Here is a 21,335-nt window from a genome sequence, read left to right on the forward strand (position 1 = left end):
TAGTATATAATTAACTTAAAAATTAAAGAGAGTTTTCAGAAGAAAAATAATAAATGATTATTGCTCCGCTTGAAAATAAATGTGTCACAAATAATAACAGTATGACATAATGAAGAGCCTATAAATAAATAAAATACCCTCTAAGAACATATAAACCACAAAATAATATTTTAATTTATGTTCATATTCGGTTTTCCATAAATTTTACTCCCTCTCTTTTAATTTAAACTCTGTATCCACTGTTACTGACTAAAAATTAACAATACAATAAAACATTTCAATTATATGTAATTGTAAGAAATTTATTTTTATAATTTGAAATACCTCCAGACGTTTTTTAGTTCAGTGCACATCCTTATTGTTTAGCAGCACCAAGTTGGCAGTACTTTCCAAGGGCCTTGAGTTGTGGTGGACTCTTGAGTACAAAAATAAATAAGTTTCTCTTCTAAATTAGCCAACTCCCGGTCGTATGCAGTCTTTACAATTTCCAAATCAAAAAACAATTTTCTCGGACTAAATTGTTCAAAACTCATCTTAGAAACAGCTTGACTGACATCAGGATCTTTAGATAGCTCGATTACTATTTCCTTCTTATTTTCAAGCTCCATCAACATACTTTCCGCAGACTCTACGAGAAGTTTCCTTCTGGATGCTGCATGATTTCTAAACTGGACCAATGATTTGACAAATTTCGGATCAAACCTATCTTCGGGAGTTTTCTTTTCACTCAACAAGTTCAGAGCGGTATCACTCTCATTTTTGATTTTGTTCAAGTCACTGTTAGTGTCGTTCAACAATCGCCAGTTGTTTTCCAAACTTAAAAGATCCTTTCTGTAATTCGCCAACTGTCTTGACAATTCTTTGACATCAGCCTTAGATTTATCTAAAGGTTTTTGCAATCGTTTGTTCTTTTTCTTCAGGATATCAATCTCATCGCTCATGATAACTTTAGTTTTGCTGATCCTGTCCAAACTCGCTTTCATGTTTGATATAACAACTAAATTTTCAGATGTGATGGAATTAAAAAAGTGTTTCAACTCGGTCAATCTCTTCTTGTGAATGTTCCTCAGTTCCATCAAGTGACAGTTCTTCCTTTCTTCCACTTCTGACGTTTCCATTTCATGTCTAAGTCTCATCTCATCTTTCATCTCCATCAAACTTCTTTTGAATTCCAATTCCTTTTGTATATTGTCCTCCTCAATTTTCTTTCCGAGTTTCATTATTTCCAACGCATGATTTTTCTTCAAGTTCGTCAGCTGTTCTTCATATTTCTCCTCATTTTCTCTCAGCGTCTCCTTCATTCTTCTTTTCTCCTCCAACAGTTCCATCATTTCTCGCGTGTTTTCTTCCTCTGCACCAGTTATCAGTCCATTTTCCCAGGTCTTCAGATGGTCGAGGTTTAACTTGTGGTCGTATTCCAAGTACTTGAATTCCTGATCCACTTCTTTGACCTGTTGTCTGAAGCACTCTTGCGCTCGCTCCACTTCCGTCTCTGTATTCACTGCTGCCGTCTCAGTTTCTCTTACCTGATTAAAAAATTAGCCGTGATTACTTTAGTTGTACCTTGAAACCTGCTTGATTTGAATTATAATGACTATTTCAGCTCATATTTTCAGAAAATTTAAGATGGACAGGCACTGTACTGTCCAATCAATAGTCCAATTTACCTATGAAGAGACAGCGCATGACAAATTTTTTTATTTAACTTTGGTGTTTAGTTTACATATTATGAACATTAAACTTTACCGTTCACATACATTGACAACATTTAAATATCTTAATTTATCGTTTTACTGACTTCTTATCCTTAAATTTTTCAACAATTACTAATGAACTGTGTTTGTAGTTGATGAGTTTTAAGGTTTTAAGTTTTACGAGTTAGTAATTAAACTCCACTATTCAAGATATTTATTGTGTATAATGTTTAAAAAAAATGGTAAAACAAAGAAGTTGGTTGATTCTACTCATACCTCATGCCTAAGATTGGTGAGTTGCGTCAGCAGCTTGTCTCGATGCAGCATGAGCTGACTCCGCTCGGACCGCTGCAGCAGCAGACGCTCGTACAGAGTCAGCGACAACTCCTGGAGCCGTTGGTACGTAATGTTGGGTGCCGTGATGTCCATACCCTCTACAATCACGGGAACTGCTTTCACCTTGGTCGCCATGGCCTAGTCTGAAAAAGGCATCTAGATATGGGGCACCTCAACTTTTATCAAAAAATTAATGCGAATTATTGGCAGTTCCTCTTAAAAAAATGAACTGGGTTTTCCTTGTAAAAATGTAAAAAAAAGTTCAAGTTAACTTTTGACAATCAATACATTTTGGAAATAAAATGTGGGATTCATACAAACCTGTACGCTTTTATGCTTATTGTTTTAAATTAACCTCTCTGCATACCTATACATACATACAACATTTATATATTATGAAATTAAACGGGAGTTTTTTTTGTCCTCTGGGGACATCAAAACGAAAAAGTAAATCAGTTCCGGATCCAGGTCTTCCTATAGACCTACGGTAATAGCTTATTCCCTATATGGGAAATTTGCCAACAAAATTATTTAAATTAGTTGACTTTTATAATAATTGTAGAAACTTTAAAGGAAACACCACATTCATTTAGTGAGAAAATTCAAAATAACAATGACAAATAAATATAAATATAACATAAATTAACAATAAATTTGTAACAATAGACTAAGGACTAAGGAGTAATGAAACATGTTGAATAACCCATTAATGGAAATTACTTTTAATTGATATCGATTCACTATAAAGACTGGTATGTCATTAGAATTTTTCAGACAAAAGGATTAATTTTTCACTTTAACTAATCAATCTGCTTCTTCATAATCGTTCATAATTACTCCCTAAACATTCATTCTTGTTATATCTGTGCTTTGTGTTGAAGTTTCGGAAAACTCTGTTGAAAATAAGTTCATAAATATGGCCACTGATCCATTTTACGAGACGATAAAACCGACCGTGTATCTCGCGAGAGCGTACGCACTTGTTCCGTTCTCACTGGAATCTGGAACTCTTCAATTGCTGAACTTGACGATAACGACAGTCGTCACTAGTTACTACGTCTACGGAATCACCGAAGTCTACTCGTCCATGTACCACAACCCGATCCTGCCAAAGTTCGAGAAAATGATGTTAATACTGCAAGTGACTGCTACCAGTTCAGTCGCCATTTCGTCATGGCTCGTCAACCATTTGTGGTACAAAGACATCGTCTCGACTTTGAAAAAATTGCTGAACGTAGAAAGTCTTTTAGTCTCGCAGGATTTACATGTCGATGTAAAGTACCGTAGAAAACTGCAACTCCAGTTTATCGTAACCATAGCTTTCTTCTCGTTACAGAACGTCATGGACAACTTTATTCTCGGCGAGAATATAATCGCGTTGTTTATCATCTACACGATCGCGATGTTGACTTTGAGTCATTTTCTACTTCTGATTTGCTTGTGTAGACGGTACTATTCCTTCATCAATGACAAAATCAAAACCCTCGGAGAACTTTCACCAGAAGGACTCGCCGACATTTTTAAACTTTCAGAAGAAATGAACTCCTGGGGGAGAAAGACTATTCCTTTTCAGAACAGAAATTCTTTCAAACACTCGTTGAAGACTGTAATGGAATGTCACAGTGAGTTATTCATCGTCTGCGGTTCCATCAACAAATATTTTGGCCTGCAAATATTGCTGAATGTGACGGCTAACATGTTGAATGTTACGAGTATTTGCTACTACGTTCCCGCCATCGTGATTGACGAGTCGGACAAACCACATCATTACATGATCATCAGCATCAAGTCTGTGTCGTTCATCGCTCTCTTCGCGTTCTCCCAACTTTGGATCATGGCGCATATCTGTTCTTCTACTTGCGATGAGGTAGGTTGTTGATAATTTATGAAGTCAGACAAAAATTTGATTTTTATCTCTTAGAGTAATGGAATGAATTGAGAAACAATTTTATGTTCTGGCATTTTTTAAATAGGTATATCATACTGAAGATTTCCTACTTGACAATGCCGACGAGGTATCAGTTTCAATATATGTAAGGATGGCTATAAGTTTTCAGAACAGCATCAACTATGAGGTATGTAATGATCAATCAATGATTGTAGTAATCTTAAGGGTTATAGTGAAGTTTCAAAGTAAAAGAAATGTAGTTGATCAAGCTATGCATTCAGTGCTACACAAGCAAAATTAAATTCTAAATAAAGTTTCTGGGAAAAAAGGAAAAAGATTTTTGATTTTTAAATGCAGGGAAATTTATTAGGTACTCCTACTGTATAGTGTATAGCCTTTTATTTTTTTCAAACAGTATATAAAGTACCGGGTAGTATAGGATAATTGTACTTTAAATTAATTAATCAATGACTGTTATAACAACAAAATTACAACAGATCCAAAGTAACATTTGCAAAGTTTTTTTTTCAATGCTAAAAAAATGTATACATTTGAAAAATTAGTGCAATTTTTCTTATTTAGGGAATGATAGTAATATAAACACTGTTACCATCAATGTTATTAAAAACCATAAAGTACCTTTAAATCCTGTGTAACAATCCGTAGGTGACTGTGACAGTTTTATTTGTTATCAGGCTAACAGCACTGGGATTTTAGTACATGGAATCTCCAACCAACCAAAGTTCTCTTGTTTTTCAATTGAGGTAAGATAAATGGGATTTCGTTACAATAAATACAGTTTACTAGGCTTGAAAATAACCTTAAAACATTACTTTCAATTGTTTATTTTACTGTTTGTTTATAAAGTACAAATTAATGACAAGCAGCAGAAATGATATCAGCTGTTAATATTAATTTATTCATTATGTAATTTTATGCTGTTATCAAACATTTGTTAGGGTTCCAATCTCATTTTCCTCTTCCAGAAACTGGTGAGAACCTTTACTGCGAAGGAGTCGGGGATTGTGGGAGAGTCCCTCACGTCAATTTTAGAAAATCTTTAAATTTATTTTATAATTTTTAATTATAAATAAATTTTGAATTTGTAATTATAAAATTAAACTGTCATAACTTAACCTAACCAACCAAACTTGCTGATAATATAAAAAAGATATAAGATAAAAATCAAATGAAAGGTTTACTTATAATAATTTTTAATCATAAAATTAATTTTAAAATTTTTTAATATAAAATTTAACTGTCCTAACAACAAAATTAAACCTAACTTAACCAACCAAACTTGCTGATAAGATAAAAATCAAATGAATGTTTACTTATAATTTTTAATTATAAAATTAATTTTAAAATTTTTTATTATAAAATTAAACTTTCATAACCTAATCGAATCAACCAAACTTGCTGATAATTAAAAAAAATATAAGATAAAAATCAAATGAAAATTTACTAATTTAAAAAAAAGTTAAAAGTAAAGAAAATAAGCAAAATCTTGGACAAAAAGTTAGTGTCGTCGGCGATAGTCGAACCGGAGACCCTGTGATCACCAATCCGAGGCGCTATCAACTAAACCACAAACACCGATGGAATCAAAACGTCTCGTTACGCTAATGGTGTTCCCTCAAGAGTAAAGTGACGTCACGCCCCCCACTCCTTCGCAGAAAAGGTTCTCACCAGTTTCTGGAAGGGGAAAACAAGGTGCTATAGTTCCAATGAGCTTAATTTTCATCTATAATCCTTGTGCTAGTAAATGATTCTTACTGTATAAAAACCATCTAATAATGGACAAAAGATCATAAAATATCTAATAAAAAAATTTTCAGCTTGATGCGTTCTACACTCAACTTCTCCACCAAAGAATCAACTTCTCGGCACACGGCTTCTTCGCTATAGACTTTACGTTGATCAACACTGTAAGTTTCAAGGGTTGTTTGATTAATTATACAAAGTAAATTAAAAGTAACTACTTTGATGGGGTTTTTCCTTTGGTGATCCCTTCAAAAAGTCTAATCCGTATTGTGTATGATTAAAACAAAAACAAGCAAGCAACATTTTAAGTTTAAGTTAATTTTTGTACTGAAAGATTTTTCATCCTTATAAAATGTACACGAGTTTTCTCTGTTGAATTACTAATGTAATGTGATTTTTCAGGTTATAGGAGTGGTGATTACATACATTGTGATCTTGATTCAGTTCCAGATGTCCAATGAAACTCCAAAATCAACAAATTCAACAGCTGTTAATATGCTGATGGAAAATACCACTACTAATATGTTATAAAATTAAAATGCGACAAATTATGTTTAAGGTTGGGCAAAGTGTTTATTTCTTTTAACCAATTTATTCTTCTGAATTAAATTAATACTAATTGCTCCATCTTTACTAAATTGTTTTCAACTTAAATACATTATATCTCCTTAAAGATATAGCTGCAACCTATCCCTCAATAAAAACCCAAGGAGATTAAGAAAACAAGATTCCTATTAAATATATATTCAATACAATGTACAGCATGTGCTACGTCTATGACTTCTTGGGAGCGGCTTGCTCTGCTTGGTAAGAAGCTTCTTCTTCAGTTTCCTGGAAAAAGCGAGACTCGCTGTCGTTCTTGATGATGGCGACCATCTCTATCTCCTTCTCAGGTTCAGGCTCTTCGGTCGTCGTAGGAGGGGGTGGCACAGCCTTCTTGACTGTCTTCAAAACCTTGGAGGCGGTGGACGACTCCGCCTTCTTAGACTGGAAAAGGGAGATTTGGTAAAATCTCTAAGATTTTTGGGATACACTTAGATAAGAACTGCGTACCCAACTCAACTTACATCCTTGAATACTTATAGCTTTGTTTTGTGTCTATCTACATCTGTGCTATTGGTGTTTTTTATGTTTTTTAAAGGGAACGGTTCAAACCCTGGTCTTGTTACCAACATGGACCTTTTGTTGGATAGCACCATTGATAGCCCAAAGTCAAATGGCATTTGGGTTCAGGAAAAATCTCGCGGAATTGAACCCGCGACCTTTGAGGTGAGGTACAACTATGAGGTAGATATGAGTAAGCTAGCCAGGCTACACCTAATTTTTCCTCATTTAATCTTTTGAACTTGGTGTTGTTTGAAATGGAGTTAATGCTTGATAAAAGTATTCTAGGTATTTTTCATAAAATCAGCTATGTTTTAGTAATTTTAATTATAAAAATTAAAATGGCCGCCAAGATAATTTTTTCTAACATATCTTCTACCTTACCATACATACCATGTTCCATAAAGATTGGTTTAATCAATTTAAAGATAAAAATGTTAGTGCAAAAAATACAAAATAGGAGATATTTTTGTAAAAAAAAGTGATTTTAGAAAAAAAATCCTTTAGTTTCTCTTTAATTTGATCTAACTATTTTTTGGCAGTTTTTTTTTTATGACACCCTTTGTATTTTCACAAGTCACATTGACAAGAAATTATTATTCCCTAGCAGTTAAGAATTATTTTATATTATAAGTTCTTAAATTGTACTTACCGATGAGTCCTTTTGGGAGACAACTTTTTGATCGGGTACCTGAAAAAGGATTAATTTAAAATTACTTAAATATACTTGCAAATAAAACTCATTTTTTAAATATTAGCTTATTCAATGCACTTTTCCTTAGATATTTTTTCAGATAATCTACCAATAGTCGATTTATTAGACATCAATCTAACATAACGCAAAACACTAATTTCCTTTTTTTATTTGTAAAACAAATAGTAAAAATAATTGCATTAAAATTTTAATATGAATCCATTCCACAAACAGACAATAATTATCGCTTTACAGGAAAGTGAATAAGTTGACAATAATTATTGCTTTTGTTCATAAAAAAATACTGTACAACAATTAGTTTTACAAGTATATGACAAGTTTTGGTTTAGCATAGGTAGTAGCAATATTTAATTATAAGCGATATACAAAATTCTTGTTGGATTAAGTAAACTAAGCATACCGTTCCGTGTTAAAACGTACAACCTAAAGTAATAGCAATTAAAATTATAACCTAGAATTGTTATATTAAAATCTGTTTTAGACTAGACATTTTTTATGTATCTTAAAATTATTACCGGATAAGCAGAAGCCAGGCAGAGACAGGCAACAAAGACTAAAGCGAAGACAGCCTTCATCTTTAGTTGAGCGGAGAACAGATTCTGGAAGTACTGTTGATAATCAGCTGTTATATACAATCAGCTGTTTAAGCTGTCTAAACATATGTGATTGGCAATATTGTCTTTATTGTCAACTTGGACAAACTTTGCAAATATGTTTACTCTCATAATGAACGCTTTGTCGAATTATAAGACTGTGAAAGTTCTTGTGTAATCAGTAAATAAAATATTTGTACAAACTTAAATATATAGCAATTATATTATATCGTCCTCAAAAAAATAATTAAATAGACCCCTACTATTAAATGTATTATAAAAGTTACTACTTACATTTTAAAAGTGTTCCATAATGGTTAAAAAAGTTTATTAAATATTTATAGTTTAACCTTTTGTTGTAACATTTACTTTTTTTATACTTTTGCTAATAATCAAATCCAACTAAGCTTTACTAAAGTAAAAAAATCATTCTAAATGTTACCTTAAGAATTATCAGCAGTGAGAAGTTTATCAATGTTTTGTAATTTTATGAAATATCTCTTCAAAAAATTCTAGTCTTGACTCTTCTTTAAATATTCATCCTTGAGATCCTATCTTTTGTAAAAAAGCATCAGTTGATATTTAATACCAACACTAACTGCAGTACATAATCATTACGCACATCTTACAAATTAAATACCCTTGTCCATTTAACTTTATTTTTTCAAATAAATAACTTCTTGATCAGCATTGTAGGTGTTATTAAATTTACGGAAAGTAAATAAAATATGTCTTATAACACTTAAAACATATATTTACACTTATACTGTTACTCACAAGACAGTAAATATACAAAAGATGGTAAGTGTGGTGATCGATTTCGATTGGACACTCCAATCATCATCAGACCCAATAGGCGAATTGGGATTCGCTATATTAGATTCGCCTATTGGGTCTGATGATGATTGGAGTGTCCAATCGAAATCGATCACCACTTACCATCTTTTGTATATTTACCGTCTTGTGAGTAACAGTATAAGCGTAAATATATGTTTTAAGTGTTATAAGACGTATTTTATTTACTTTCCGTTATTTTTTCAACATCATCTTTTGTACAATGGAAAAAAAATTAACTACCTCAACCTACCAAAGCTGGACACTGATTTGGTCAGGTTTAGGAAAGAGCTAAAAAACATATTAGTTGAAAAGGCTTGCTACATTTTTGATTCCTGTATGATCTGACAAAAAAGTCAAATAGTTATTATTATTCATTGTGACCCTTGGTTGGAATTCAATTAAGAAATCAAACTACAACTTTGAGTTTGAAATATACTGAAAGCCAACTGCAACGGACTACACTATTCATAACATCAAATTACCCTTGGTCACACAAACTTGCAGCTTATAACTCCGTGGTCTATAGACTATCATCGTACCCTTGGGCCAAGAAGCTTATGGTAAAAAAATTTGACCAATGTAACATTCTAATTGATCAGACTTCTTTTCAGTCAAGTATTATATTTGATACATGTAATGACAAGTTGCAAATAAAAGAGGTATAAAATAAGAAGAACAAAACAAAACTGCAATACAGGTAGCACTGGAGAGAAAAAGAAACATAATGATTCAGTCAGTTTTATTTAGTCAGTGGCAGTAGTAGACAGTGCTGGCCAGTGGCCAGTCTGTACAGTTTTATAAATGTTTATTCCATTTTAACTATTTTATCAACATGACAAGTATCAATTATTGTGATTGTGACAGTTTTTTTTAAGGATTTATTGACATACCACAATGTATTAATACATTGATGATGTGGTTGCGTACAAAATTACCTGATGAAGTTCTAAGGAACGTAACTAGTCGTCATGCCAACAACTGTGGTTGTATAAGGTAATCATTTTATTTGATTAAAAATAGTTTTATTTGTAGTCTTTTCTTTTGTACACATTACCTTAATCAAGAGATGTTAATTTCACCATCGTAACAGGACTTTTCAAATACACTGTATTTTTGGTAATTATCATATAAAGAACTTATGACTTGTAACAAATCAATGTAAAGAAAAACACACAAAAATAGAAACAAATATATTCAATTATTCAAAAGTCGAGTGCACAGATGAGTGCAACGCCGCGTTTGATCCAGTGATTCGAGCGCAATTGTGTCGGCAGTTCTACAGTGAGTACGTAGTTGGTCGAGTGTCCTGTCGTAGACAGAGTGCCGGCGCGCACCTGTGTCTTGTATACCGGTGCATCATACACACCGTCCGGCGTGCGCTGGTGATCGACTTCGGGCAGTAGCCAGATCGGGCTCATCTCTGTAAGATACATGGGAATCAAAACTACTTTCCAAATTGTTTATGTTTTGTACTACAAAAAGTGCACTCATTGATTGTACTACTTTTGACTATGTATATCTACACATTCCATTTAATGTTAAATATTTCACTAGATTTAGAATGAAAATGGATGTAGATCATCACTGATTTCTGTTGCATAAATAAGACATTTTTTACCAAATGAAACTTAAAAGATAGATAACTTACAGTAGACTATACTATGGTATCTTGTATGCCACATAAACTACCATATGTTTAAATTTAGAGAAGAAATAAAATGTTAACTTTAGTGCAATCTGTTTATTTTGTACATTGTACATGTTTTACATTGTTTTGTTCACATATTATCCTATACTTGGTTGTCTAGAATGTGTGGAATTAAAACCTCCATAAAGGTAAAGAACCCTGAAAATTTCTTTATCCAAATAAAGAAAACAAACTTGATACTAAATTGGTATTGAGTTGTCCCAAGACAAGAATGCTCTTCATCCTCGTCTAATAATCATCAGGATTTATCCAAAAATATATATTTATCAGATGGTACAATACTGGATCCCGTTATCATATGGGTTTCCATTATGATAATCCTGGCTAAAGACACAGCTGTACTAAACAGTAAATGTGCAAATTTAATATTTGGGTTTAAATCATCCCCTGAGTTTAGAATATTAGTGTATGTCTTCGGCAAAACTCAAATGTTTACCTGTATACAGCTCCTTGGGTCGAGACTCGTCGAGACAAAACTTGTCCGAATCCCATCTCGCTCCCTCCAGAAACAGACCGTAAATGACACAACCGTCGTCTGGCCGCTTGGTCGGTTTCTCTTTCAATACCTACAAATAATTCTTGCATAAAATTGCCAGCTATGTTTCAGAATTTGTATGCAATTTAAAAGAATCCCTGTGAAAGCCTATATCATGCATTTTCAAAATCCTCATAACATACAAGATTTCTTGTAAGTTAAAAGATGTTTGAGAACTGGAAAAGTTGATTGTAGATGGTCGTAAGTTGAAGAGTAAAATAAATTGAATGGCAGAAAGTGTGGAATATTGGAATATTCTAATATTCACAACATGGTTGTAATCAGAGAGTAAAATTTAAAAAAAAAGATTTTTGATCTATCAACAGTAAGATTGGTTTTCAAGCTATTTAATTTTTTTAAGTCAATATTTCTAACAACTGTCTTAAAATATACAACAAGTAAATAAAGACAAATTACTTTAAAACTGTAGTCAATAGAATCGATGGCCAAGACGTATTTCCTCGCAAAGTTCTGCAGACAGCCAGTCAGAAAGGCTTGCGGGAAGTAGAACCCTGAGATCCAAAAGCAAGGGGGAATCCCATGGTCTATCCAGTTACCCAGGAAACGGATCCGTTCTTGCAGATCCGAGACCCATGAACCTAGAAAAACAATGTGACAAAAGCTATGCGATAAGTTTATCCCTGATCTACCCTCCATAACAATCTTATTTTATTTGTCATGATTGGCATTTATAAGAATTAATAGTTGATATATTTGAATATCTCCTCCAAACAACGTTTTAACGTTTTGCAAAGTCATATCTTGTGAAATTAAGATTTTTAAAGAACGAAGATGCAAACAACATTTTCTACTGCAAGGAATATTTTGTTTTTTAAGTACATAGGTTGGCAGCACTTAAAAGCGATTGAATGTACAGGAAACTGGCTGTATTGGCTTGGGGCTGCCAAAGCTTTGAATTTTCTGGGAAAAATTATTCACTTCTGTCTTTTGTCATCACTTGCAACGTTGTTTGATGGAGCTATTCATTTAAAATAAACCAAAGTTTACCTTCTTGCGCAAGAAGGAAAAACCCACTACGATCCCATCCTGAGGACCAGGAAGAATTTAAAATCGCCTACTCCTATAATGCTTAACAATAAGAATCTAGCTGGTCTAGGGGTAGAGCTTGGGACTTCGAAGCCTGAGGTCCTGGGTTGAATTCCCACCAATCACCAATGGATTTTATCTATAGCCCCGCGACCCTCTAGGACTAGCCTGAAGTAATGTGTAAAACAGTTCCAGGCTAGAATCTAGTGTCCTAAGATGTGAAGGTGGGACAAAAAAGAGAAAAAAATTAGGTCTAACGTGAAAAAAAATATAACCACTCACCCAGTGGTTTGAGAGAAGGATAAGCGAGAGCAGCCCACTGAGAAGGGACAACGTTGGTGAACAAACTGTTGGACATCTTCTCCAGGGCGTCGGACATCACCACCAACCCCTCTATGGCCTTCAGTAGATCCTTCAGACTTGAGTGTATCAGACTCAACAACTTGTCGAACCTCACTACTTCCTGGACCAGTACAGTGTTGAGGGACTCCTCATACATCACCGGGTACCTGAAGACAAAGGTATAGTACATTTCTTATTTCTTTTGAAGTCCACCAGCATAATGAAGATTTGGCTCTGGCATTTTTTCAGAATTTCAGGAAGATCGGTGTATTGCCTGCATTACCTTAAGGCCTTGAAAGAATTGTGCAATTCCAAACTAAATTTCTGACAAAAACTTAGTACAACCATTGACTATTGGATACTGATGTAGACATCCCATTCATATGGACCAGTTGTTGCAATTTTTCATTCAAAAAGAACTTAGTTGTGTGAGCCAGTCACAGATTGCACTAGTGTTAAAAATTCTATTTTCTATTAAAGATGCTATGGGGAGTAAGCTGGACTAGTGGTACAGCGCCTGGCTTTGGTGCCCGAGGTCCCCGGTTCAAATCCCGCCAAAAAATCCATGTGATAATGGATTACTATGGATAACTAGGACTATCCTGAAGTAATGTATAAAACATAGTATGTGAAGGTGGCTCATTAAAAAAATTAAAGATGCTATAACTTGCTAAGTAAGCCTTTATTTTATAAAAAAGTCTGCATATTTGACAGAAAACGGTAATTTACAGCGCAATTTGTCGGTGAATCACTTCAGCTACGTCCATTTTTATTAAAAATCTGACAACAACTATAATACGGGAATGTAACATCTAGTACTATCAATAGACAAAGGTACAACACACATGCCACAAATTTTTCACTTCCACAACACCACCTGAGTGAGTTTGAGCAGAAAACCGTCCTAAAAAAGATGCACTCTATGTCAACAATCTACTACGGGACCTTTAGAGAGAGTAACCCAGTCTGTTGAAGAAGCAACTGACATGGCTTCTGGACTGACCTTTATACTTGGCAGTAGGGATGGTCAAGTCTCGAAATTTCGGGAAATTTTCGGGAATTTTTAAATCTTGTTACACGAGACGAGATTTCTTTTTGGCCGAGATTTTTATCGAGACGAGAATAAAAAAAATAAAAAAATGTAAAACGCCTGCGGAAAGTCAATGCAATACCCGCAATACAGGAGCGTGTTGTAGTTGCGTTTCCTTTGCGAAGGCGTTCTTATTTAATTAATTCATTCTTCAAATGTAAATATTACTTTAATTATTTTAATAACATTTGAAGAGTTTTTTGTTAAGTGTTAGCAGTGTGAGGAATGTTGTATTACTATAAAAAAAGTCAAAACAAGTAACTATTTTATAAAAATTAATATTTTATTTTATGATTTATTTTATTTTAGGATAAGTTGAACTCTATCCTAACTGATATCACTATGTTTCCTAATCGTAGGCATTTTTAATAAGTTAGGCGTGATTAATAAAAAAATGTTATGCTGATGTTTTTTAATAAAAGATTGTAAATATTCTTGCCTATTATCATTATTTTTGTATTTAAACAGTCATCTAACAATGTTACAAAATCAGGTAAAAATTCCGAACATGCATTTCCCGTTGTGTATGAGAAGGGAAATCCCGTCTCAGTCTCTTCTCAAAATTTTATGAGAAATAAAAAATCTCGTCTCGTCTCGTCTCGAACTAAAAATCCAATCTCGTCCATCCCTACTTGGCAGATATGTTCTTGAAAAACGAGAGAAAAAACGCATGAATCTTCTTTAAGAATGTGAAATAGAGGTTCACATACCTTTATTCAGAGAAACAGCTGAAATATAACACAGTTGTTCACATGCCGTAGACACTCCTTTTTATGTTTCCGTGATCATTGCAGATGGTGATAGAAAATCTACCGTATTTGGCTATTATCAAATGGTTTAGTTCTGTAGCTTTACATTCAAGCTTGAGCGTCAACAACTGTCATTTTGAGCTGTTTGTCGGATTATAAGGTGAACCTATTTATTAGCTTGAATATAACAGCCCAGGAACTAGAATGGAAATGAACGATAAATCTCTGGGGACATTTTGATACAGAATTTCTCTATTTGTCTATCTTATGCAACTCTCAGTCGGGATTTTAAACAGCTCACAGTACAGTTCAGAAAGAGCATTTTAACGTGTGACGGACCACAAGCAACAGAACTTACCTTATTTGATTTTTCTAGAGACTTTAACTGTATAATTCATAAGCTCCTTTTAGTAAAAGAAGGGTATATATCATCTAGTAATTATTCATTAGATTTTTAATGCAATATCTCTTTTACATTTGAGTAACTTTTATCAAGTGATAAAGTACAAAACTAAATCAGTAGGCTAAGAAATACGACTATCACTTATATTACGATCAAACCTCTCTTGTATGGCCGCAATGTCGACTCGGGGTTGAGGTATTTGCTGCAGCAAAGTTTCCGCAAGTTGTTTGGTAACTTCGTCTTGACTACTCGCAGCTGCCCCGACCATCCTAGGCTGTAGTGACAACAGAACTGCGAGGCCAGCGAATGTTGCGGCCTGCGCGCAGGACATGTCTGCGTTGTCATGCAGCCCAAACAATCCCGGGTGGTCGTTGACCGGAAGTTCTCGGATGTAGGAGAGGTAGTTGATCATCTCCGTTTCTTCAGGCAGCTGAAATACACACAGATTTTTTAGCATGTTTTTTTTATTTTAAACACTTAATTGATGTACGAAATTTCAAATTCAAGATCAAGAAAATAAAGAAGTAAATAAATGCTATATTATTTCTGAGGAATAAATGTTATTGGGCTGTTAAAAAGTAGACTTAAGTCATGAAAACCAATAGAAAACAAAATAATTATTGAGAAAGTAGCCTCTGTTACATTTTGTTCTGTCCTAGGACGCTAGGCTCATTACTTCAGGCTAGACCTAGGGGTTGCGGCATTATCACTTAGATCAAATCAATTGGTGATTGGCGGGATTTGAACTCGTGACCTCTTGAACCGACTGAACCACTCTAACCACTGAAATAAAAACCAAACAAGTGACGATAAAACATTTAGCTTTATTAAAATATGTTTCAAAACTGTATTACTTTATTTTTCATTGTTTCTTTTAAGTCTTTAAAATGTTTTCAACACAAAAATCTCCACAACTCGCACTACACATAAATGGAGGTTACTTTCTGAATAACCCTTGCGTAACAAAACTAGTTTACACTCTAACCTGATGGTAAACACTGTCGCTGTCAAAGCTATGATCAGCTGAGATGACGTCCATGTTGTAATAGTCAGCCAAGATGTTCATTATGCATCGTCTATCCCAGTCGTCGGTGACTCTACCTCCGTAGTTGATATGACCAGCAGTGTACACCAGGACCTAGAAAAACACACTTTGAAACGATCTTAATCAAGGGATAGAATATTAAAGAAAATCATAATATTGTTCAACCTGTCAAACCTAAAATAAATTATATCAGCAGACTTGTATATTTTTGCATTTAGTTTGGCATTAAAATTGAACATCTTACTACCTTAATGAGCAAAAAATTAAAAACAATAGAGGGTACGGTAACAGGTAATGGGAAAAATCACAAAAATTGCAATAACATTTGACTCTTTAAGTTTTACAGTGTTGGGGATTATGTTGCCAATTTGTTCAGGGTTACAAATATTAAGTACCTACCCCAGCAGTTTGATTGAAATAGTTAAAGCCATTTTTGTAAAGTTCAGATGTTTTTTTGTTTTAGCGGGTTTTTATAGAAAATCACATAAAAAAAACAGGAGATATGTTGGATGGTAACCTCATGCCAAATTTCGTAAATATCAGACCACAAGCAAAAAGATAATATATCAATAAAGAGAATATCACACACATACACTTACAGGCATTACTTCAAAAACCATTTTTTTGGGGTTCAGGAGGACCCAAAACGGACATTTCCATCCTAAACTAAACTAAAAACTTTCAAGAAAACAATACTTTCTCCATAAACTATGTGTAGGAGAAGAACGTTAAAATAAAGTCATGTACCGTCCCTAAATTAGTCTTTTCATACTAAAGCCAAATTATTTATAAAAGAATCAAAAAAGAGCGATTCACCTTGAACGGTATATCCGAGTACTCCAGTAGAAACATGTGAAGCTGGGAAATACAAATGCGCAAATCTCCGTCGGTAAACTCGTACGGGATGTTGAAGCCAAGAGGTCCAAACTTACGTCGCTCCAAACAGACACCGTGGAAGAGACAAAGTGAAAACAGCATCCACTTGAACGTCTGCACTTTCGGATTCTCCGAGTTGAGAAAGTCGTGGAACTGAGGCACTTGATTGAGATAGGCTCGGAGTAAGTTAGCCTGCAAAAGAAGATTTTACAGTAGGTTCATTGTTTCCTTTCATTTATCTTGAGCTAAGTCTGGTGGTAGAGTGCAGGAATGCAGTTCTTCAAGGAAAACTTATGATACAATTCTGCATCATGGGTGCCTTGCAAAAGTATTTGCGGGAACCTAAAGATTACAGCTAAAACAGTAGAGAACGGATCAAAATAAAACTTTATAGACTTTGCAAATATTAAACATACTTTACCATCAAACAATTATCAAGTTAACAAAAACAAACTTATTTCATGTAATTTTCAAACAAAATAGAACCGTTAAACTATTTACCTACGATCGTTTTTTTAAGTAGCCGTGTTAGTTCAGTTCTTAGAATTGAAAAGTTTCTCATAACTGCATTGTTTACTTTCATGTCAGCATAGTTTTACTCATAACATTACGGGTAACGGACCAATGAGGTTCAAGGATTGAGAGAGAAGAAGTAAAATTTTAATGATTCAAACTTCAGCTAATCAGCTGTTCAGGCCAATTCAATTGTTGAATGGTGCAATTAGTGTTTAGTACAATGTCTACGCAACTCACAAAATAGTGTTGACGACACTTGTAGAAGTTTTTAAGGCACTCACCAAGGCTCGTACCATAAATTTTCTACTCCTGTCGTTAACACTATCTTTACGCAATCGTTGTGTTAACCACTATTGTATTCTGATTAAATCAAACAAATTGAAGAAACAGATTTATTAGGTCTGAAAACTGATAAACAATCATCTTGGCAAGACCATTACGATAATGCCTACTCAAAATCATCTCAGGAATATCTACATTGACCGATTGCAGTGTTTTAGTATTTTTAAAATCCATTGAGATTCGTGTCACATCACAATTTTACATTATTTCGTAAACTAAACACACCCTTTGCAATTTTCTTGGTTGATAAATGTGTACAATAAAAAAAAAATCAATTCTAAATTCCAAAGTCAAAAGGTATATTTGGTCAACTAACCTTGATGCCTCTCGGTGGTTCGACCGTCATCTTGCAGCCGTTCTGTAGGATGGCCACGGGGAATGCAGACGACGGTGAGGAGGTGAGCCACACACGGAAGTCCTTGTGACACTTGTCCGAGTTGATCGACTCTACCAGATGATCCAATCGGGGCATCCAGCTGGGGGCTAGGTGACAGTTCTGGCAACACGACAACAGAAAATGTGAAGAAGATAATCAGTAGAAGGAGATAAAAATAAGGTGAGGGTGGAGTTTTTTTATGTCCAGCCTTTCATTGTAGGATGGTAGGTTTTAGCCTGAACCATTTTACACATTAATTTAGGCTTGCCCTAGAGAATGGTGGCATTATCACTCTTAGTGTCTGAGTCTAGAAGCTAAATCCATCCAGTCGTGACGCATCATTCACCGTTTTTACCATTTTTATTCGTCTGTCACTTGTTGTAAATGCACTTTTTTATCGTATCAATGCAACGGCTTACATTGATTACTTAGGCATTGTTTAATACTTTAGGTTTTTTTTACATACCTGGAAGAAAACCCAGTTGCCCATTTCCATCGACTCCTTAAACATCTTCTCCGCCACCGGACCTTGTCCTTGCCCTAGAGATATGGACATCAGTCTCTTGCTCATCTTCATCTAAAAGAAATACAAAAGTTATAAAAACAAAGTATTTGTAATACTTCTTGTAAACTAATTTAGATTGTAAAAATAAACCGATACACCCTCTAGTAGCCCTAGTTGTTTTCACACTATTTATCTGACTGTTGTATATACAAGTGGAGCTAAACAGAATATTCAGTTTTACTCGCGTATTATTCCGGCTTTGTAGGTAACAGCCGGACACTTTTAGTCTTGTTTGTTATTGATAACTCATACCATTTGAGTAGTTATGGCTTAGAATGGACAACATCGAGATTATGCAATGTGTGGGTATTTCCATGACAGTTGTTGATACGAAAGGAGATTTCTCTGTAAATAATCCAAAACACACACACATACAGACACAAACACATAGAAATTATTTTAAAATCATGTTTTTGGGTTTAGGGGGGCCAAAATGGATATTACCACTCAAACTCAAAAATTTTGATACGTTCTCCATACACTTAGAGTGGGAGATAGTAAAGAACTGAATTGGTATTTTTTTTTACTAAACGATTGCAAAGCAAAGTCCAAACAAAACACCCACCTTATCAGCAAACTTGTACAAGTCAGCGGCTGGATCCGTCCCAGTAGAAAGGACAAACACTAACGGAGTGTTGGGTGACGACTCTTTGTACACCATCGCCAAATCAGATGTTTGCGGCTCAATGAACTTACGACCTAATCTTTCAGACACTAGATGCTGCATGGCCTGAGTCACCTGGTAAAAACACACAACGATATGAAGCTATCGTTGAATATATAACCGATAAAACAATTAGAAAAAGGTTTTTTTTTAAATTTTTATTATTGTCCAACCTTCACATCTTATTACGCTAGATTCTAGCCTGGAACTGTTTTCACACATTACTTCAGGCTAGTCCTAGAGGTACGTGGCATTATCACATACGTAAAATCCATTGGTGATTGGTAAAATTTGAACCGGGGACCTCAAGCTCCGAAGCCCTGAGCTCTACCACTAGACCAGCTCGCTCTCCAACCATTGACCAGTAAATAACTTCACTAAACAAGAAGTCGTAGCAATGCGTTGAGGAAGCAAGTTTGAAATGAATGCCTTCAATCTAGCAGTCATCTTTCATTAAATTGCGTTTTCATCACTCCTTAACAAAAGTAACTATTTTCGATATCAGCTGACATCAATGAAAGTAGTCGTTTCCCAAGCTCTAATTTAGGGCGAGGGAAAATCGAACAGCTGATTTTCCCTCGCTCTAAATTTACTTTCCCTCGCTCTCAATTAGTTCTCCATTTATTCACTACGCGCGCTAGTGTTTTGTTACGGTTTAATTTAATGATTTGAATCAGCTGTGTGTATTGTTAAACGTTGTTTTATTCTTTTATTTTGATGTTTAAACAAAATTCATTGAGAAATATACGTAGGCTAACTTTAGAATATTTTCTAATATTTTTTGGTTTTAAAAATTAATCAAAAATAGACGTAAGTTTCCTTTTAGAGGATTTTATTTTATTTTTAAGTTCAATCAAATTAATTGAGAAATAAAATCGTTGCAATATTACTGAGGTCTGCTATTCTGTGTTCTTGTATTTTTGCGTCGTGATGAAAAGTATCGTTCATAACTTGTACCGAAAGTTATTATCCGGCACTTGCTCCATCATTGCCGTCCTCGGCTTCGCCTCGTACGTGAAAATAGCTCTCACATACTCGGCTTCGCCTCGCACGTGAAATTGGGGTTCCCTGTGTTCGGCTTCGCCTTACACAAAAACTTAAGCGCGCGACGGAAAATGCCACTTTCGGTCCTAGTAATGAAATATACTATTCCACGTTCACACTTGTGTTGAAAGTGTTAATGCTGAATTGGAATTTAAACATGTGAGGGATTAAAAGTTTTTTTGAGATATGTAGATATGAGCAGACGAATAGTTGACGAATAGTCTAATTTTTAATTTACATCTGATCAGACACAAATCATATTTCCAAAACTTTGGGGGTGGAGTAAATAACAAACAAAGTTCAGATTCCTCAAATTAACGCTAGGTTGGATTAAGAATAAAATAAGCTCGTCTTTACCAATGTTTTGCCAACGTCTTTCTCAACAACTATATTATTTGAGATCTATTAACAAAACAAATTATTTGTTTCGTTAAAGCAAAAAAATACTTTCAGACGATAAAATAAAACTTTACACGTACAAATCTTACTCAATTATGCAATGTTTATAGTGACTATTGCCTATTTTTAAACAATTGCAAAATATCGGTGGCCAATTATTTAGAACTAACAGGTATATCTAACAGATACTAAAACTTGAAAACATTTCCTTCCAAAAATGAAAAAAAAAATTATAAGACAGTATTTTTTAAATCATGCCATCTGCATAACTAATTTAATTATATTTTCAATAAGTAATAAAATAATTAATTCTTATACTAAAAATATTACCTTGTCAGGTCTTAAACATTTCAATACTAGTAACTTCTGAAATTCGTCTAGTTCTCTTACTGGGAGTTCTTGCCTGGAGTAAAAAATTTGTAATGTTTAAAATGTAAAATATAAAACTATTATTACACATACTAATACTACCTACAGTTTTACTTTTCCTTTGAACACAACCGAAGTTCTGTCCGATAAAAAATTCTAATTATCTACTTGCTGTTTAGAGGAAAAGAATTTGGCTTAAGAATAAATTAGGAAGCAGAAATGTTTACACAGATAACTTACCCAAGAAATTAGTTCCACATAGTTGAAAGTAGACAAAAAGTTCACTACACAATTTTTTGTTGTCTACTCTGGTGACATATTTGTATAGTAGATG

The 21,335-nt window shown here is 34.1% G+C and overlaps 4 protein-coding genes across 4 annotated transcripts in view; 1 reads left to right on the forward strand and 3 right to left on the reverse strand.

Moving 5' to 3' along the window:
* Positions 1 to 281: 281 nt before the first annotated feature.
* On the reverse strand, positions 282 to 4,755 carry LOC128987200 (dynein regulatory complex subunit 4-like). Its single transcript, XM_054407945.1, has 3 exons — positions 4,558 to 4,755; positions 1,971 to 2,173; positions 282 to 1,526 (listed from the first exon to the last, which is right to left on the reverse strand). The coding sequence occupies exons 2-3, from the start codon at positions 2,163 to 2,165 to the stop codon at positions 363 to 365; spliced, it is 1,359 nt and encodes a 452-aa protein (XP_054263920.1). The 5' UTR covers positions 2,166 to 2,173; positions 4,558 to 4,755; the 3' UTR covers positions 282 to 362.
* Positions 2,947 to 6,213, forward strand: LOC128984791 (putative gustatory receptor 28b). Its single transcript, XM_054404159.1, has 4 exons — positions 2,947 to 3,897; positions 4,614 to 4,682; positions 5,757 to 5,846; positions 6,085 to 6,213. The coding sequence occupies exons 1-4, from the start codon at positions 2,947 to 2,949 to the stop codon at positions 6,211 to 6,213; spliced, it is 1,239 nt and encodes a 412-aa protein (XP_054260134.1).
* Positions 6,214 to 6,410: 197 nt separating this feature from the next.
* On the reverse strand, positions 6,411 to 8,129 carry LOC128987447 (uncharacterized). Its single transcript, XM_054408293.1, has 3 exons — positions 8,017 to 8,129; positions 7,439 to 7,477; positions 6,411 to 6,669 (listed from the first exon to the last, which is right to left on the reverse strand). Exons 1-3 carry the CDS (start codon positions 8,074 to 8,076, stop codon positions 6,457 to 6,459), a joined length of 312 nt encoding a protein of 103 aa, XP_054264268.1. The 5' UTR covers positions 8,077 to 8,129; the 3' UTR covers positions 6,411 to 6,456.
* Positions 8,130 to 10,106: 1,977 nt separating this feature from the next.
* LOC128986185 (dynein axonemal heavy chain 1-like) overlaps positions 10,107 to 21,335 on the reverse strand; it is a 70,221-nt gene continuing 58,992 nt past the window's right edge. Inside the window, exons 55-65 of the mRNA XM_054406381.1 lie at positions 20,963 to 21,035; positions 19,091 to 19,264; positions 18,427 to 18,537; positions 17,901 to 18,080; positions 16,667 to 16,918; positions 15,791 to 15,943; positions 14,964 to 15,235; positions 12,504 to 12,730; positions 11,592 to 11,773; positions 11,076 to 11,205; positions 10,107 to 10,351 (exon numbers count right to left, since the gene is read on the reverse strand). Coding sequence (XP_054262356.1) covers positions 10,134 to 10,351; positions 11,076 to 11,205; positions 11,592 to 11,773; positions 12,504 to 12,730; positions 14,964 to 15,235; positions 15,791 to 15,943; positions 16,667 to 16,918; positions 17,901 to 18,080; positions 18,427 to 18,537; positions 19,091 to 19,264; positions 20,963 to 21,035 — 1,972 coding nt within the window. The 3' untranslated portion in view covers positions 10,107 to 10,133. The remainder of the gene's footprint in view (positions 10,352 to 11,075; positions 11,206 to 11,591; positions 11,774 to 12,503; positions 12,731 to 14,963; positions 15,236 to 15,790; positions 15,944 to 16,666; positions 16,919 to 17,900; positions 18,081 to 18,426; positions 18,538 to 19,090; positions 19,265 to 20,962; positions 21,036 to 21,335) is intronic.

Source organism: Macrosteles quadrilineatus, unplaced genomic scaffold, assembly GCF_028750875.1.
Source record: "Macrosteles quadrilineatus isolate MER2022 unplaced genomic scaffold, UCM_ALF_1.0 Scaffold_2__2_contigs__length_208266976, whole genome shotgun sequence".
NCBI lineage: Eukaryota > Metazoa > Arthropoda > Insecta > Hemiptera > Cicadellidae > Macrosteles > Macrosteles quadrilineatus.

Bases quoted from the DNA above. Each gene is read 5' to 3' on its own strand.
- LOC128987200 (XM_054407945.1), bottom strand. From the start codon at position 2,165: ATGGCGACCAAGGTGAAAGCAGTTCCCGTGATTGTAGAGGGTATGGAC. The intron at 1,527-1,970 runs GTATGAGTAGAA...TTTTTTAATCAG, and splicing joins TCACCAATCTTAGGCATGAG to GTAAGAGAAACTGAGACGGC.
- LOC128987447 (XM_054408293.1), bottom strand. From the start codon at position 8,076: ATGAAGGCTGTCTTCGCTTTAGTCTTTGTTGCCTGTCTCTGCCTGGCT. The intron at 7,478-8,016 runs GTAATAATTTTA...ATCCTTTTTCAG, and splicing joins GCCTGGCTTCTGCTTATCCG to GTACCCGATCAAAAAGTTGT. The intron at 6,670-7,438 runs GTAAGTACAATT...TCCCTTTTCCAG, and splicing joins TCTCCCAAAAGGACTCATCG to TCTAAGAAGGCGGAGTCGTC.
- LOC128984791 (XM_054404159.1), top strand. From the start codon at position 2,947: ATGGCCACTGATCCATTTTACGAGACGATAAAACCGACCGTGTATCTC. The intron at 3,898-4,613 runs GTAGGTTGTTGA...ATTTGTTATCAG, and splicing joins GTTCTTCTACTTGCGATGAG to GCTAACAGCACTGGGATTTT. The intron at 5,847-6,084 runs GTAAGTTTCAAG...GTGATTTTTCAG, and splicing joins ACTTTACGTTGATCAACACT to GTTATAGGAGTGGTGATTAC.